The sequence below is a fragment of the Sphaerodactylus townsendi genome, linkage group LG05, assembly GCF_021028975.2.
Source record: "Sphaerodactylus townsendi isolate TG3544 linkage group LG05, MPM_Stown_v2.3, whole genome shotgun sequence".
NCBI classification, from domain to species: domain Eukaryota; kingdom Metazoa; phylum Chordata; class Lepidosauria; order Squamata; family Sphaerodactylidae; genus Sphaerodactylus; species Sphaerodactylus townsendi.
Window position 1 is genome coordinate 112,274,946 of NC_059429.1, and position 18,744 is coordinate 112,293,689.

At 42.5% G+C, this 18,744-nt stretch overlaps 1 protein-coding gene across 1 annotated transcript in view; it reads right to left on the bottom strand.

The window, feature by feature from the left end:
* The window catches only part of SULF2 (sulfatase 2), a 158,646-nt gene that overhangs the window by 6,252 nt on the left and 133,650 nt on the right, over positions 1 to 18,744 (bottom strand). The window contains exons 12-16 of the mRNA XM_048496285.1: positions 6,499 to 6,748; positions 5,255 to 5,351; positions 3,768 to 3,862; positions 1,240 to 1,299; positions 811 to 980 (exon numbers count right to left, since the gene is read on the bottom strand). Coding sequence (XP_048352242.1) covers positions 811 to 980; positions 1,240 to 1,299; positions 3,768 to 3,862; positions 5,255 to 5,351; positions 6,499 to 6,748 — 672 coding nt within the window. The remainder of the gene's footprint in view (positions 1 to 810; positions 981 to 1,239; positions 1,300 to 3,767; positions 3,863 to 5,254; positions 5,352 to 6,498; positions 6,749 to 18,744) is intronic.

Genomic DNA, 18,744 nt, shown 5'->3' on the forward strand with positions numbered 1-18,744 from the left:
AGGAGGAGGAGAAGAGCTGATCTTTATACCTTGCTTCTTCTCTATCTTTAGGAATTGACAATTGCCTTCCCTTTCTTTCCTCATAACAAGACACCTCGAGAGGTATGTGGAAGAATGGGGGATCAAACCTGGCTCTCCAGATTAGAGTTCACTGCTCATGTGAAGAGTGGGGAATCAAACCCAGGTGTACAGATTAAGAGTCCACTGCTCCTGACTACTACACCACGCTGGCTCTCTAGTTGTTACTTGCAAAAAACAAAAAACTCATTCATGCAGTGACGTGTTTGTAGCACCTGGAGCCCACGTGTTAAGTCAGAAGGCACAGATTGTCCATGAAACTGCAGATCAGTATTCCAGGGCTATCCCTAAGAAATGAAGCAGTCACAGCTATTCAACCAGGTGCTCAGGAGCAGCAGCAGCAGAAGGCCATTGCTTTCACATCCTGCACGTGAGCTCCCAAGTCACCTGGTCGGCCACTGCGAGTAGCAGAGTGCTGGACTAGATGGACTCTGGTCTGATCCAGCAGGCTAGTTCTTATGTTCTTATGTTCTTGATTTAACTGCAAAGACACTGACCGCTTCCAGCAGCTTGATGTGTATAAACACACATGGTCTGGAAGGCCATGCAATAGATCCGTGGTGGCGAACCTTTGGCACTCCAGATGATATGGACTACAATTCCCATCAGCCTCTGCCAGCATGGCCAATTGATGGGAATTGTAGTCCATAACATCTGGAGTGCCAAAGGTTCGCCACCACTGCAATAGATTGCATCCTACAGAGTTAAGTTTAAAAGCATGGAGGTCCTTACAGGTCCACAAGGGGGCGGTCTGCCAATGCTGGTTGTCGTGGGTGAAACAAGTCAGGCCCGGCATGCTGCACGTGTCATTGTTTTTGATCCTCTTCAGAAGCTTGCGCAGCTTTTTCTTTCGTCTCTGTTCTCGGAGGAGCCACAACTTGTCCTTCTCTTGCAAGGCTTTCCTGTGGCATAGACATTGAGGACTGCGTCAGGATACTAAGCAGCTTAAAGTTACTTTAAGTTACAATATGATATAGTTAAGTATAGTTAGTAAGTGTGTTACAATATTAAATATTTAAGTATAATTAGTAATTGTGTAACTATATTTGTAAGCTAATGAAGGTCTATAAGATAGGTTTTTCCACGTATTTGATTTGTGCCATTACTGTGCCATTGAATTGTGCCATTATTACTTCTCTGAGGATACTTATTTGTACTTACCGGAAAGGATGAAGGTTGGTCCCCTTGTGCCTCAGTTTGCCTTTGTGTTTTGAATGGAAGCTGTAAAAAGTCCACCATGTACAATTAATTCAAAAAGATCATTCCTTTGCTACTTTTATCAATTCTTTTTTGTTTATCCAAAGCTGAGCCAATTATAAAACTCACAACTAATATTGAAATACACAATAAACATAGAAATACAATTAAAAATAACTGAATTTAAAACAGCAAGAGGGAAAAGGAAATCACAAAACCAGCTGGCCAGCTAAAAAAAATGTTGTTCTTTTCTTCCCTGCAAAAGGTTATCCCCCTTAGGGGTATAGCTACAGAAAATGATTACCTGGGGCAGGCACTGAAATTGTGCCCCCCCACCCTTCATTGCCCCAGCCTGGTCTCCACAGTGAGGCACGGGAGTCTGGGCCAAACCACCCTACTGTGTTAAATAGAAGAAAGAAATAAAGAGAGAAAGGAAAGGAATGAATGAATGAAAGAAAATGAGAATGAAAGAGCGAGAGGGAAAAAGCGGGGGAAGAGAGAAAGGGAGAAAGAGAGAAAGGCTTGGCCAGACTGCCGCCCCAGTGTGGCCTCCCTAGCCCTTCCTCAGTGAGGAATGGCTGTGAAAGCTGCACTGGAGCAGAGCAGCTGAATCCATGGGCCCAGGGCTAGTCCAAGCAACCCTCCACGACCCCAGTGCAGCCTCCACGACCCTTTCGCACTGCAGAGGCCACACTGGGGCAGCAGATTCCAGGCGGAGGAATCCTCAGGAGCCTGAGGATTCCCCTGCCCAGACTTGCTGCCCCAGTGTGGCCTCTGCAGTGGGGTGCCAGAGTGACGAGGTGCTGAAGTGAGGTGTGCCAGTGTCTGGGCAAGGGAATCCTCAGCCTGGGGATTCCCCTGCCCAAACTCTGCCCCCAGCATGGCCTCTGCAGCCCTTTATCAGTGAGGAAAGTCTGTGGAAGCTGGGCTGGGGCAACATGGCAGAGACAGGAGGGGTACTGAGGGGAAGACTGATGGGGGGCACAGGAGGAGGAGGAGGAGGATGCAGCAGGAACTGCAAAGCTCCTCCAGCTCCTTGCTCCTGGAGTGGGGGGAGGGGTGGGCAGCCGAACACTCCCCCCAGGTGACTAATGGGAGTGGTGTCTGGAGCGCCTGCCCCCTCTGGTCCCCCTCACAATGCCTATGCTTCCCTTTCCCCTTAAGATTGTCTGCATAAAATGTTGTGCCTAAGAGCTCTGACTAAATCGACAATGACCATTCTCTGAAATTGCTGGCTTTTGTGTCTATGCAACAAGAGGAAAACTTCAACAAGCATTACAACAAGGAGAATTCATGCAGCGAGAACTGACGTTGTGACTAATTTTCATATACAATAGATGAGGTGATAAAACAAAAGCTGCATCATTTCAGAAGGATCCCTGCAACTCACAAACAGGTAGATGTCAAGAACGTTTCCAGCATAACCACTCATGTGATAAGATTTATGTATTGATGGCTTTTGTTGTTGTATGAAGGAACACATGCAGTGCAGTCCTATTCTAAATTACTTCACTCTAAGCCCACTGAAATCAATGGACTTAGGCTACAACTAGACATGACAAAGTCCACCATCGCTGCCATTTTGGTATCTAACGGGAGATTTTAAAAAACCGTACGGGCTCAATCTTGATGAGGCCGGCAGCGTGGCGGTAATACTGGCACTTCTGTCAGTCATGCCTTTTCAAGTGCTGAAATGCCCCCCCCCCACTGTTTCAGCACTCGAAAAAATGTGTGTGTGTGTGGGGGGGGGCAGAGTGTTTGGGCATGCCATGCTGCAGGTTCAATCAGGAATTGGATCTTCACAGCTTTTTAAAACCTCCCCCGCTAGGTACTAGAATGGTGGTGTTGTCCTGGATCCAACCTGCATTCACCATCACTTCTAACTGTGCCCTTAGACTAGAAGAATCATAGAATCATAGAGTTGGAAGAGACCCCAAGGACCATCAAGTCCAACCCCTTAAATGCAGGAATACATAATTAAAGCACTCCTGACAGATGGCCATCCAGCCTCTCTCTAAAAACCTCCAAAGAAAGAGACTCTACCACAGATAGCACTGTGAACCTTCTGAGCACCTATCTCAGTGGTTCTCAACCTTCCTAATGCCGTGACCTTTTAATACAGTTCCTCATGTTGTGGTGACCCCCAACCCTAACATTTATCTATTTTGCAGATGGAGAACATTGATGCAGAGCGTCTTAGGCGACCCCTGTGAAAGGGTTGTTCGACCCCCAAAGGAGTCCTGACCCCCAGGTTGAGAACCACTGACCTATCTGCTAAATGAAAGAGAACAGTCCAATCACAGGCCTAGCTCTACACCAGCTGTATAAAGATTTGTCCCAAGACTTTAATGAGTTCAGATGACCAATGGAAAGGACCACAGCTGTGATGAAAGAACATGGAGGGAGCAGTGGCTGAATTCTGGCTATGAGTCTCTGAACAACTGTATCAGTGCATTAAGTCTTGCTTTTCCAACGCGAGTGGAAAGGAATACCTTATTTTGTTGCAGTCACACTCCTCTGGTCTCTTCTTCTTCAGATGACCTCTCACTTCCCTCAGATTTTTAATTTTATTTTGCAGAGTTTCAATCTAAAAGGAAGTTAGAACACAGAGTGAATGGGGCTGTGCTTCTTTCTCTTTTCATTTGCCACTTGTCTTTAACTTATGTTGTTGCTGCTGAAATTGTTGTGTGTGTGTGTGTGTGTGTCTTCTCTTTTCAGACTTTATAGTCCAAGTTTGAACTACAGCATCTAAAGTTTAATAATATCACTTGGAAAAACTCAGAGACCCCTAACTGGGCAGTGCGGGGAGAGGGGGGGGCTGACTTGGATCCAACAATCGGTTTGCACACACACATACACAAATCATAGCTCTTCCCCACATTTCCACCTCCCCAACAGTCTCTCCTGACCCCAGGGAAGTTGAACTCCTGGGTCACGTGGGACCTGTGTAGATTCACAGCCACATAGGTTGATGGACTGCCATGAGGGAGCGGTGAAATTGTCCCTTCTACTCTCTTCTGCGTAATTCTGCAGACAGAAGCAAGAGCAGCAATTTCACTCCACTGAGGATCAGCAGCCGACATGGCCACTAAATTCACAGAGGTTCTATGGTTCCGGGAAATAACTTTCCTGGGCTAGAAAGAACTGCTATGGGAAGGGGCAAGTGGAAAGCTGATAGGCAACTGTCAGACCGAGCACATTGTTTTCTCCCAGTATGGAAACTGGGGGTGGGTGGGTAGAGCATTGTCTCTTTCAAAACATTAGTGATGTTTTGCTGATTATCTCTCAGAAATGCCAATTTCAAAAGGTGACAGCAGGCTATTTAATGCTTCCTCTCTTCACCTAGCAAGACAGCCTGCTTGCTGCAGTAGACAGAATGCCAAATTAGCATCTGGAAGACCAAAGTTAGAATCCCTCTCTCACCAGGGACGTTTGCCTTGCAGCAGTTGCTCTCTTTCTTTCTCAGCCTAGCCAACCTCACAAAGTTGTTGTGAGAATAAGATGGAGGAAGGGAGAACCGCGTTATAAGATGATTTGGAATATTCACTGAAGAGGAAAGTAGGATGGAAATATATAATTAAAATAACCACATTTGAGAAGAAAAGGAGATAGCCCACAGTTTAGAAGTAGAAGTTTCCCTGAGGCTATGAGGTTAAGTCTTCTTTCTCACAAAATGAGGTCACTAACATCTTGGCGGAGCGGAACTGTTCAAAGTCTTAAACAACTAATTCAAACAGAATCTTGTTGCTCCAGCATTTAGGATAAAATTAAAAGAGTGTTCGCCATGGGTGCCAGTTGGCATGTAGCTATCAGGGCATTTTCGCATGTGCAGAATAATGCACTTTCAATTCACATTCAATGCACTTTGCAGATGGATTTTACTGTGCAAAATAGCAAAATCCACTTGCAAACAACTGTGAAAGATGGATTGAAAGTGCATTATTCTGCATGTTTTGAAAGTGCTCTTTGAATCACTAACCTCATGGTCTATATGAAGTTTATGATCCTTCCATGCTTGCAGCGACTTGTACAGATCTGTGTCGCACTGAACAGTATCATTCTCCAGAATGAAGCATCTGCACAGGAAAAGAGAGAGAGAAGTGGTCTTTGAGCTAGCCAGCAGGGCAATCCACCAAAATGATCTCAATAACTTATTACATTAAGATGCTTATGAGGATTCTTCGAGCAGTAGCGTAATTAAGGTTGGGCAACAGGGTCTTTCGCCTTGGGTGTGATCATGCTATGGGCATAAAATTGGGTGCAAGAGCCATGGGATATGTTTATTAGTACAGTCAAGGGATCTTCGTCTCCTTTTGCATTCCCTCCTCTGTTTTCAAAACAGGTGCTAAGAACTGAGACACTGAACTGAAATGTAGAACGATCACTCTCAGCAGGTTTTATTTCAACATCTGAGTTGTCAAGGGAGATACTTAGTATTTTGTGTTACTTCTGCACCCATCTGAAAATGGATGGGAGGGTCGTTGGATTCATCTTTGAATGGCCATGACTATGCACAGCGCCATTTTTGCATTTTGATACGTCAGTTCAACTTTACATGGCTGATGTGTCAACCCTGAAGGTTAAGAAAAATGAGGCAAAATGTCCCTGGAAATGATAGCAACCTTGTTGCTTCATCATAAAGGTGTCCTGGGCTTGATCATCCTGTAGACTGTGCAGATCTCATATGCTTTATGATAGCTACAAGGCTGCAAAGGCCACAGGTGCATATGACCCACACAGGTTGGCTGGGAACATGGGGCTCACTTACCTAATGTTTCTGTTCATTGTGCTAATTCATTAGGATTATAGGTTCAAATCCACACGGTGGTCCGTAGTTTTGAATATTTTTTCTCTTTCATACTATTTATTTATTAATTATATTTATAGGCCGCCCTCCCCAAAAGGGCCCATATTTAGATCATAAGCTCTTTCAGGCAGTACCTTTGGGGGTATATCACTCAGTGAAGTACCAGAAATTGCTATACAAATAATGGTGACAATGGACAGTGCCATCAGTTTGCAGCCAACTGGTAACCCTGCAGGATTTTCAAGGCAAGAGACGTTCAGAGGTGGTTTGCCATTGCCTGCCTCAGTTTGCCATTGCCTGCCTCTGAGCAGCAACCTTAGATTTCCTTGACAGTCTTCTATCCAAGTATTAACTAGAGCCAACACTAATAATAATAATTATTATAATCCTTTTAAACAAACCCCATGAATCCTTACCTGTGAGTCACTTTGATTAAGTTAGGAACCATATTCTCTAAAATTCCACCAGTACCACTGTATTCTCCCATGTCTTTATCGTCATCTTCATCATCTCCTTCGGCACCCTTGAGCTTTTTGTATTTACTTGTGATATTACGGGGCAAAACAGGCTGGTAGCCATCTTCCAAATCCAAATTATAGACCTCTCCATCCAGTTCAACAGACACAGAGCGAATCGAGCGACTCTGAATGTAGCTTGCTTTGTATTCTGGGGAAAGAAGGAAGAAACAGCTTGCCTTTCATTGGTGTTAAAGCAGCAAATATGTAAAAAGAACACTGTGTTGGATACAAAATAGGTGAGCTCAGGATTGGCATATCTCTGTAGCCACCATGAGGAGCATGTCTGTTCTTCAGGCAACCACGTGCTTCCAGAAGCAACAAAAACATTATTCTGCAAAAAATCAGCTCCCAATTAATGTACTCAGCTTTGTAATAAAGTCAGCATCAATGGCAAAGTGGCTTCAAATATCCTAAAACAGGTGTTGCGGTAGAAGCTTCTGTCAAATCCTAGCCAGCTTATGGTGACCCCATCGGGTTTTCAAAGCAAGAGACATTCAGAGATGGTTTGCCTTTGTCTGCCACTCCATAGCGCCCCGGGCTTCCTTGGTGGTGGTGTCTTATCCAAATAACCCTACTGAGCGTATGAGAATGATTAGGTTGGGTAGCCTACATCCAAGTCAGGGCCAAGTATGTGTAGGGCCTCTCATCTGAAGTTAAAATGATCGGTAGCCTTAAAAGCATGATAATGTGTTTTTCCTGATTTTTTAATCAAAATTTGAGAACAATCCTCTTTTTTATTACAAGTGATATATGAGCAGCAAAGAGAATTGAAAATCTTGCAGGCTGCCTTCTTTCCCTTTCTCCTCTTACCTGGTGAAAAGCCCTCCGGGTGCCCACCCTGGCCATCGCTGGCTCAGGTGATATCTCTTCCGATCTGGAATAATACACATTTTGGAATCATATGGCCTGCAGGATCAGCCCCAGAAGCTACAGCTTCTGAGACATTAATATATAATAGCAATAACAGCAATAATAATGTCTGCTAAAGTTCTGGACTTCATATAGATAAAAGTATTTTCTTAAGCAAGCCTCTCTCAGTCCCAGTGCACCAAGAACCATTCTTTTTTTAAGTTGTAACTATAGCGCTTCATGTTTATTTTATTTTTTCCCCACATAGGGATGCGTTGTTATCACATTTATTTCTAATGCTTTACCGACAGAGTCTGTAGGTGGCAGTAAAAGCTTAGAATGCTTTATGGAAGCGATGTGAAATTTATACAGCTCAAACTTCCTGAATTGATGTCATGGTAACAACCTTTTAAGAAGATGCCAAGGGCCTTTGACCCCTTCAGACCGAAAGGTCGTCCAATGTGAGGGGCTTTCTCCTTCCCATGGCAACAGCACTGAGGCATATCCCAGTAAAGCACACTTGCCCTTCCAACTGGTCTCTTTCATAAATTCAGCTCCCTCCTATCCAGCAAACAGCTCTTAATCTCCTTCATCAAAACCTGATCCCTATTCACATCTGCAATTCAATACTCTTCACTTTTCAAAAGTGCACAAACATTTTTCACTTCTGTGCAAACAGGTTCACTGTACATAAACCTCTGGGGCAGCCTCTGCTGCAGGTGATGCTAACAAACTTCTTGCTGATTATCTCCTTTCATTTCAGTCTAGTGCACATCACTGGCTGCTACTAACAGTGATGGGTAAACAAACACCACAATAAAGTCAGGATGTGACTATAATTATATTCAGTGTTCCAAAAGGGAACTGGGCCATTCAGTTCCATGCTCCCTAGGTTCTTTTTCAAAAAGTTTGCATGACTCAGGGTCAACCTCCCACCACACCCACTTTTAGGATAATAATACAGATGTACCTTACAGAGGTATTGTAAAAATTATTAAGACAACATATAAAAAGTGCTTCAAGTTCTGAAAAAACCCCTCCCACACAAACACAAGCCTATTACCAAAAACTAATGCTATGATCTTCAGACATTTGTTTTTAATTTTTCAGTCCCTTTTCTAAATATTCCCAACAGTGAATTTCCATTTCATACTTTAGTGGCATACTGATGATTTCATTGTGGTTTTCCCACCTGGGACTTACTTCCTCATAGCTCAGAGGAGGGGGAAAAAAGCAGAAACATGAAACATTTGGCTGAAATGAGGGAACTCCCTTCCTGCTCAATTCCAAGACGGAGTTTCAGAGTTACACCCAGATCATTAATCTCTTTCATTTCTTCTTTTTCGTGGAGAATTAACTTTCCATTCTTGTGGACCTTCTTAGTTCTGAATAAAATGTTTTTTAAGAAGCCAACCCCCATCCCTCCCCAAAACCCAGGATGTTTCAAAGAATGGATTTTTGTGCAAGTGAAACGCAGGAGAGTTTTGAGGAGGGGGGGGGGAGTTTGTCAGGAGGACTGTATCTAGGTGATCGAGATGAATTCCTACCTCATTGTAACTACTTAATGATACAAATCAAATGCTGCTAAGAGATCTATATAACCAGCCTGCTATATGTTACCACTGCTATCTGGGGCATTCTTTCCTTGTTCTTTGATTTATGGCTTCACACGCTTTGCACGTAACTAGGCTTTCCCCTGATACCCTGATCCCATGAGAAATGGAGTCATATCCATTATCTCATGGGGGTAGGAAGTCAGGTGGCTTTCTCTTACTATCTGGCGGCGACCATGAGACGCCTCAGGTCTAGGGGCTGTTTTTTACTAATTCTTGGGAATTCAGGAAGGGGGACTTGCAGGGGATAAAGGGAGTGGCAAAAGCCAGTTTTGTCAGAACTGGCTTTATGAAGCTTGGGTGCTCTGACGCTTCTCAATAAATGCTATTGATACAGAGTCCATTTATTGGCTTAAGGTTTGAGACCTAACAGGGCTACTAATGTAATTTTCAACGTTCAGCCTGAATAAAAGCTTTTGGCTGCATTCAGACATTGTAATAAAAATGTGATTTGTTTAACCTATGGTTTGTGAATAAATATAAACATACACAAGTCACAAATCCAAGAACTCAAAATAGATGTACTCAGAAGTAAGTCCTACCATATTTCCCTGAAAATAAGACAGTGTCTTATATTAATTTTTGCTCCCAAAGATGCACTATGTCTTATTTTCAGGGGATGTCTTATTTTTCTGTGTTCTGTTCATCATGAATGTTTCCAAACAAAAACTTTGCTACGTCTTACTTTCGGGGGATGCCTTATATTTCGCACTTCAACAAAACCTCTACTACGTCTTATTTTCAGGGGATGTCTTATATTTGGGGAAACAGGGCATATTATTCTACAAGGCTTAATTCCAGAAAAGGGCCTTTATGATTAAAGCTGAACTGTGGTTTGTGAATTTGACCACAACAACTCACTATTATTACAATTCTGTTTTACAAACTAGTTACAAACCCTTATTTGAAATCCTGGTTTGGCACCATCCTTTATCAAACCCTGGCTTGTTGGAAGTGCCTGTATTCATATAACACAAAGAATCAGGATTTGATCAAATCATGGTTTATAAAACACCTTATAAATTGTGTCTGAGTGCAGCCTACCTAGATTAGTTGATAGGACAAAAATTAGTAGAAATCCACTCTCAGCAAATCAACTTTATCACAGGTTAAAGGTTTTTTGTGGTAAACGTGAAGTAGTATCTCAAGCTTTGTGTTGTGTACTGAAAATACATTGTGTTGTGTGCTGAAAACACCTGGAATAATTACAGAATCACAGTTAAATGAGGTAATGTTTTCTAATAAATTTATAACCTAATTATTAATCAACAACCTATATACCCTGATTATTAGTCAAAAACTGCCAAACCGATATGCATCTGAGATCATGAGGGCCTCGTGGTTTCTTTACAAACAGATAATTTGGAATAACCCCCTCTAGCGCTACTTTGCCAAGGATTTCACTAAAGCATATTATTATTATTATTATTATTATTATTATTATTATTATTATTATTATTATTATTATTATTATTTATTATATTTATAAACCGCCCTCCCCCGAAGGGCCAAGAGTCCAAGGTTGCGATCCTATACACATTGTCTTGTGAGTAGGCCCCTCTGTGACAGCTTCTTCCAATTCATCAGCAAGGATTGCGATGAAAGGCTGAGAACATACAATTTCTGAAGAGAAAGAGGATGAATGTATACATGTCACAGGAAAGAAAAAGGTGGTTATTCCTGTCTTAATGCTAATAGCTGGTTCTCCTTTACAAGTCAATGGTTTGAATACAAAAGTGGATTTAGTGCAATTCTGCTTACAGGAGATCTTGTGTAACGCCTTGAGCTTTCCTCCCTCTGCTCAATAGTGCTCGGAAATTAGTCACACAGTTTCCTGTGCAAGCAAATATGCACATGGAGATACAATAAGTTTGACATAAAGAAATTACTCCACTCTTTTTCTTATGTTTTTGTTTGGGCAATGGTTCTAGCAGGAATGGAAAATTTGCACTAGATCCAACCCAGTGACTGGACTAGATCATCAGGCAGCTTCTGCTGCTATAAATTTCACTAGGAAGGGGCACCTAGGAAAGGAGGAGGAAGTTTTTTATCCCTGGGGCACTGAAATAACTTTGCACTTCTTTTGTATTTTCTTTGTAGAAATCTATAATAGCAGACACATAGATGTCCAAACTCTTTCTTTCACACACTTCAATAATCTTTAGAAACATTCTTAAAAGTGCTCAGGGCTCTCAATAACTATCACCTTTCATTTCAACACTTTTGTACCATCCAAAACAACAGGAATTCTTCAGGGAGCTCTGGCTGCAGGAAGGACTACGCTGCAACCCTGAAAATCCTGGCATAACTAGGTATTAACATGTTAATGAGTATGCTAGGCTTGGCCATTCAATAAGGAAAGCTGAGAGCCTGCAAAGAATTGTGGGACAAGGATAACTTGGAAATCCAGCCCCCACAGCCCCCCCCTTCTGACTCTCTCTCAGAGGTTTATACGGGACTGCTGTCTATTCCCCCCTTTTTTGGCCCTCATCAGACCATTTTAAAATGTTTTTCCTTTTTGTTTGGTTAATTTCCAAAGTCATATCTTTCTCCACATTTGGGGAGTTCCTCGGGTATACAAAGGTCTCTGCCTTTAGTTGGATCCAATAATCTGTCAGCAGAAGTTACTGATAATCATGAATCTTTCATATGTTCCATTCCCCCAGCGTCCTCTCTGGCCCCAGAGAAATTCATAACTGGGCTTGCAGGATTCATCTGGACTAATAGCTATGCAGTGGAGTGAGATCTGGGGACAAAATTGCCCTTCCTGCTTCTTCCTGTCTGGTCATTTTGTTCTTTCCTTCTGCAGCCTCTCAACCCAGTTGGCCATGCAAGTTCCCCAGCCCTGGGGAAAAAAACTTTCCTAGGGTCAGAAAGGATTACTGGGGGCCGGGAGCTTGGGAATCTTCACAGGGTGTTACCCAGTTTATTGCTAGAAGAAGGATGATGACACAATGAAACAACTGACCGGGCTCTTCAAATATGCCTAAAAATACATGATAATTTACTAAAATATGTACCTGGTCCTCATGCTTCCCAAACATCTTCCTCTCCCCACATTACCTGGTTCTTTAGTGCTTCCCAAACATCTTCCTCTACCCACATTAGACCTTCCTGTAACACCCCCCTTAATCTTTCTTGAGACTTCTTGAATTAGAAAGCATAAGAGATTTTAGGTTTCTAGCTTTTACTGATAAGGATCTGTTGATTTGTTTTAAACCTTGATCACAACAATCCAGCTGGTTAGGCAAAGCTGCTTAACTCATTGATTTAAATAAATCCAGACTAATGGGAGAGACAATGCTTAGCTATATGGTTGAAATCCTGCCAAGTGCTTAACTTTGGATGGGTTGTGCATTATGATTATTATGAAGTCACAGCCATCTCTGGGCACAGAAGAATGCCCGGCCTTAGTCAGTGGATGTCTGCAATGGCACCCAAAGTGTCTATGCCACTGGTCTGGTCTTTGCCAAATTTGCACCATCCAAGAACTAGCAACCCTATTTTTAACCTAAGTGAAAGTAGGGTTACCAACTTTGGGTGTGGACTTCTCCTGGAATAACAACCAATCTCCAGATCACACCATTTCCTAGTGCACAGGTGTCAAACTCACGGCCCTCCAGATGTTATGGACTACAGCATGATGCTGGCAGGAGATGATGGGAACTGTAGTCCATAACATCTGGAAGGCCGCGAGTTTGACACCTATGTAAGGGCAGCTTTGGGGGACAGACTCTGTGGCATCACAATGCTGCTGAGCTCCCTTCCCCCAAGCATCACCTCTAAATCACCAGGAATTCCTAATCCAGAATTTGCAACCCTAAGTGAAAGCAGAGGAAAGTGCTTGTTTTATATCCCACGCTGCTATTCAGGTACAAAGTAGGTTCAGAAGGCAATCTCCTCAGAGCTATATGAAATAATACTAGAAGACCATTGAGGTGAAGCTCTTGAGCAGGGCTGATCCCTGGTCAGTCATCAAAAAAGCCAGCCTGAGGGCTGATAGTGCCAGAAGACAAGACAACCTTTAATGCATAGGTGTCAAATTCGCGGCCCTCCAGATGTTATGGACTACAGTTCCCATCATCCCCTGCCTGCATGATGCTGGCAGGGGATGATAGGAACTGTAGTCCATAACATCTGGAGGGCCGCGAATTTGACACCTGTGCTTTAATGGGATAGTAGCATGAGAAAGAAAGACCTTCTATCTAACAGGCCAAGAGAAGGAAACAACAAAATAGTTAGCTCTTTTGAATACTCCCATATGAGTGAAAAAATTAAGAAAATTATTTACAGGTATTGGCTGATTATACAAGAACTACCAGGGTGTGAACAACCACCTTTACTAGTATATAGCAAAACCAGATCATTGGGAAACGTTGTCATTAGGACAGAAAAGCTGCAGAACAGTCATCCTCAGGACATTTCAGGACATTACAGGTGTGGAACATGCACAGCTTGCCCACTAGTGCATGAGTGCAAGGAGATCAATATTGCCAAGGAAAACGCCCACAGAGATATTAAGCAATTCACCAATTGCAATACTAAAAAAGCTGTGCATCTGATTTTTTTGTGAATGTGGGTTAAATGATATTGGCCAGACAAGTGGACGGATAAAAATGAGAATGCTCAAGCATTTTTCCTGGATTCAAAACAAGGTCATGGAAACACCCCTTGAGAACACTGTGTGCAAAAACAACACAAGCCTGAATCCCTTTGCTTCTTCATATTGGCAACTGTGGAGGAAAGAGATATGCAAACTAATATACAACAAGAACGGCAAAGAATAGGGCATTTAACACCCACAGTCTACAAACTTTACACTAACTGGGACTTAATTCCAACCTGGACTTTTCTGCTTTTTGTGAACTGTACAACTTTAATTACCACTACACATGAGTAGGTGTGCTGGCAGCTGGCCTACAAGTGATAATCGGAGCTCTTTTGTCTCAAGGACATTTTTGCAGCAAGAGAAAACTTTGCAGATACATTTGTTCTGTCTGATTCTGCATTTGCTTTTTAGATGTATTAAGACAGAATTTCTCTGTTGAAATAGGGACTTTCTCATGTATATATTTATTCTGATTTAGATTTTTGTAAGAACAAGCTTATATGTGACTTAATGATCAACACTGAAAGTACGTAGAATGGAAGCCCTGCCTTTAGATTTGGAACTGTAATGTAAATGTGAATAGTCGTATATATATTGTAGATACCACATGCTCTTTGAAGACTTTTGAAGCCAGAACATATCTGAAAGCTGGCCAGTTTATGCTGGGGTTTCAATATTTAGTTACTAGCTATCCTTGAGGAGACTAGGGAAGCAATTATAATAGTATTATTGTAATACTGTTGACTAGTGATTGTGAATGTACTTATGTTTGTATGAGAGAAACACTTGAAGGTGTACTGATGCATCACTAAGACACAGTCCTTTAAATGTAAATATTGTAGACTTTGTAAACTCACAAATTATGCAGTCTACGATTGCTAGCCATGTTGCTAATCTCTGACTCCTTGATTGGTACCACTCTATTAACTAGAAGGAAACAGTGGTTGCTTCTGCACAGGCAACACAAACATGTTAAATGAACCCATGTTGCCTATGTCACTGTTTGCACGATGGGTGCAGGGGTCATCCAGGATCACTGGAATCCCGGCTCAGGATGTGGCATGGTTCACACAGGAAATGCTGTGCTTCCCTGCGACCCGCACATCCAAGAATCCCCTCACCTGAGAATCCGCCCCTCCCCCACACTCATGGGCACAAAATGGTGGTTGCCCAGAAAATCCACTCTAACTACGGGTGCCTGGAGAATTCACCATAATGATGGACTGAATCCACTATAATGGTGGCTAGGTGCACAGGCAAGCAGGAAGCATTTGAAACCTGGGTTAAAGGGAAAAAAGTCACTAATTTAGCAATTTTCATTTAACCTGGGTTTAGTCAATTATAACAGGTTTGAAGCATTTTGGGGGGTGAGTTCTGTAGGAAATTCTCCCCAATAATACTTTTTCCACACCCCTAATAATATTTGGCCTGTGCGAAATCACCCAGTGAGGCTTTGTTGCATGGTTCCAACAAATAATCTATAGGACACTGTTCATTGGAGGGTGGGAAATACTAACCCAAGTTTTCCCTTTATACTGACTCAAGTCCAATATATTTCCCTTCTGCCCATGTTAAAAAATATTCTTGAACTTTTTTTAAATGGCCAGCTTTATCCATGCTATTAGGTACACTTAATTTGAAAAACGCTATTAAACTGAAAGCAGCGCTAACTGTATTTTGCTCCTCCACCTCTAATGCCCTTTCAGAAGATTACTTGGGGTGCGTTCCTCTTTCCTTGGCCTAATTACATTTGACTTTCCCCCCCTTCTGTCTGCTATAATGAGTTTGGTTTTGCTTCGTGTTTTAACTACTTTCCAAGTAACTAGTCCACATTCACACTAGTGTCTTTCCACACTCTGTTGGGTAGCAGAATAATTCTTTGCTTTGAATGGCAGAATAGAGACGACACCATATCTTGTGAGAACATTCTAGCCTGGTTTTTCTGTCTTGGGTAAATATCATCCTTGAAACTGATGCTGAGGCAGTTTTGGTACCAAGGTGTTTGTGTCAATTAATTCTCAATTATGAAATGTTTCTCAAAGCCATCTGATTTCCTTCCATACAAGTGCTTTCTTTTCTGTTTCCAAGAGTTGCTCAGGACCCCTTTCATGAACTGCAGCAAAGAACTACAACAGGTTGATCATGTTTTCTAAAACACTTGAAAGAAACAGACAAATGTGCAGGCTGGTCAGATATTTGAGCCAAAATCCATGCAACTGATCATTGCCAGGCCTAGTTCTTGACTTTCTTCACTCTTTTACTGATCATTTCTGGTGTTATTTCCAAGTTTCTCATTTTGTTCTTTGAAAATTTCTTTTCGAAGTCTTTTATCCACCCAGAATTTTTGTTGTAGTCTTTTTCTGTTTCCCACAAATCTTTCCAGAATGTATTGGTAGCTGTTTTTTCTGGTTTTTCATTCTTCACAGCTGCCTTCTGATTCAGACTCTGGTAGAACTGCCTTCGATCACACTGGAAAAGTTGATTTTGTTTGTACTGCATGACTCTAGCTTCATATTGTTGTTGTTGCTGTGGTTGTTATTATTATTATTGATACAAAAACAGTTATACACAGCAAACAAGATCAATATGCTGGATTTTGTATTACATCACACGTCGGACACTTCCCAAGCATCTAGGACTGTGTGATGTATCGACGAATAATGCGTGCAGAGCTGAGTAGGGTGGTCTTTTGCAGCTGACATATGGTGATTTTGTCAGCGCCGATTGTTTTTAAGTGCCGTCCAAGGTCTTTAGGCACTGCACCCAGTGTGCCGATCACCACTGGGAGCACCTTTACTGGTCTGTGCCAGAGTCTTTGTAGTTCAATCCTTAAATCCTCGTATCGTGTGAGTTTTTCCAGTTGCTTCTCATCAATTCTGCTGTCACCAGGAATTGCAACATCGACTATCCACACTTTCTTTTTTTCCACAATTGTGAGGTCAGGAGTATTGTGTTCCAAAACTTTGTCAGTCTGAATTCGGAAGTCCCAGAGTAGTTTTAGGTGTTCATTTTTAGTGACCTTTTCAGGTTTGGGATTCCACCAGTTCTTTGTCACAGGCAGATGGTAGTTGTGGCACAAGTTCCAGTGAATCACCTGAGCAACAGTATTATGCCTCTGCTTGTATTATTATTATTATTATTATTATTATTATTATTATTATTATTATTATTATTATTATTATTATTATTATTATTATTATTATTAAATTCGACTTGATAGACCGCTCTGCCCCTGAAGGGCTCAAATATAGCAATGTAGTACTCTAATGGAGCTAAAACCTAGTAATGGGGTGTAACAAGGATGAATTGTACTTTGTGTTCCTCATTCTGCCACGATGTCATCCATCAATAAACCTTCATTCTTTTGAACTGATGCGTGCAGGCTCCTTGTCTCTAATCTCAGCATGTCAGAGGCGCTGTATGGATCTAAGAAGCCTGAACCCTTAAGAGTCTTGAGTGGGAAACTTTAACCTTAGATGAATGGATACTAATGTGTCTATAGATTCCTACAAAAAAGGACCTTACCAACTTTTAGAAGAAGAAGAAGAAGAAGAAGAAGAAGAAGAAGAAGAAGAAGAAGAACTGGGTTTTATATATTGTTTTTCTTTATATATTGTTTTTCTCTATGTTTAAGAAAAGGAGTTTGGATTTATAGCCTGCTTTTCTCTCCTGTAAGGAGTCTCAAAGCAGCTTATCACTACCTTCCCCTCCCCACAACAGACACCTGGTGAGGTAGGTGGGACTGAGAGAGTTCAGAAAGAACTGTGGCTAGCCCAAGGTCACCAGCAGACTTCATGTGTCAGAGTGGGGAAACAAACCTGGGCCCCTTCTGCACTGGCCAATAAACGCAGGCTAACCATGGCATAAAACCTGTGTGTGTGTGTGTGTGGGGGGGGGGGGGGGGTCACACGGATCCCGCCCCTAACGCGAGTTTGCTCTGCGTTCCCCCGCAACCCGGGTTTTTCAAGAATCACACCACCTACAATTTTTTTTGTTTTAATGTGGATTGCAGCAGCAGTCATGTGAATGGTTTCCCTGGGAAGAGCATTACTTGGCTGCGCTTCCCTTTTTTCCCAGTCCCCACCTCTCTGCTGCACAGCTACGGAGGAGCACAGGGATGGCAGCATGGCAGTGGAGGTCCATGCCTGCCAGGCTTCGTAGCTACCCAGCGGAGGGAGGTGAGTGGGGGGGGGGGGGAAAGCACCTCTGTGTGAAGGCGTGCACCCCGGCCAATGCGCTCGCTGACCATGGGACACCCAGCCATGCGAATGGCCCAGGGCTATGACGGGTTCATTTATCCCACCTGCAACCCGTTTTACATTTGCTGTGCGGAAAGGGCCCTGGTTCACCAGATTAGAGTCTGCCACCCATGTGGAGGAGTGGGGAATCAAATCCAGTTTTCCAGATTAAGAGTCCACCTGCTCTTAACTACTAAACCACACTGGAGCTAATGTACTTCAACTTTGGTGTTCACTGCTACTTGGATACTGCAACCAACTTGCCAGCTTCTCAAAGAGAGTGTTAATTTCAGATAGGCGATAGGCTTTGATAATTCCATTCCCTCAGGAGATTTCATTCTCATTATAGCCAGCATGATAGGCAGGGCTCTTATGGAAATACAGAAAGTGAAAATACTGGCTGCATTCCTTTGAAGGACGCCATACTACACAGGAGAAGGAATTTTCAAACAGGAAAAAAACGGAATTGTCTAAATCCTTCATCCCCTGGACCTAATGCCTACTACACTTGTGAGAGCAGATGTTCAAAAGAAACTCCAGAAATCTAGCATAGAAATATGGTACTTTCTCTTACAAGCTTTCTTACCTCCTAGGAATGGGCATCTGTCCAAGCAAGCACACCCAATGTTTGCACCATTATAATAGAGCATGACTGTTTGCACAGAACCAAAGATGTTAGGGATCTTTCCGTATTATCAGCCAGAGCCTTGGATGAAATTTCAGGCTTCAGTGAAACAAAGTATTCACAAAGACAAGTCTCCTGTAGGCAACACTCTTGCATAGAAATGTCACAGATTGCATTTTATGGATTTTTAACTGTGCTGTTCTTGCCCTT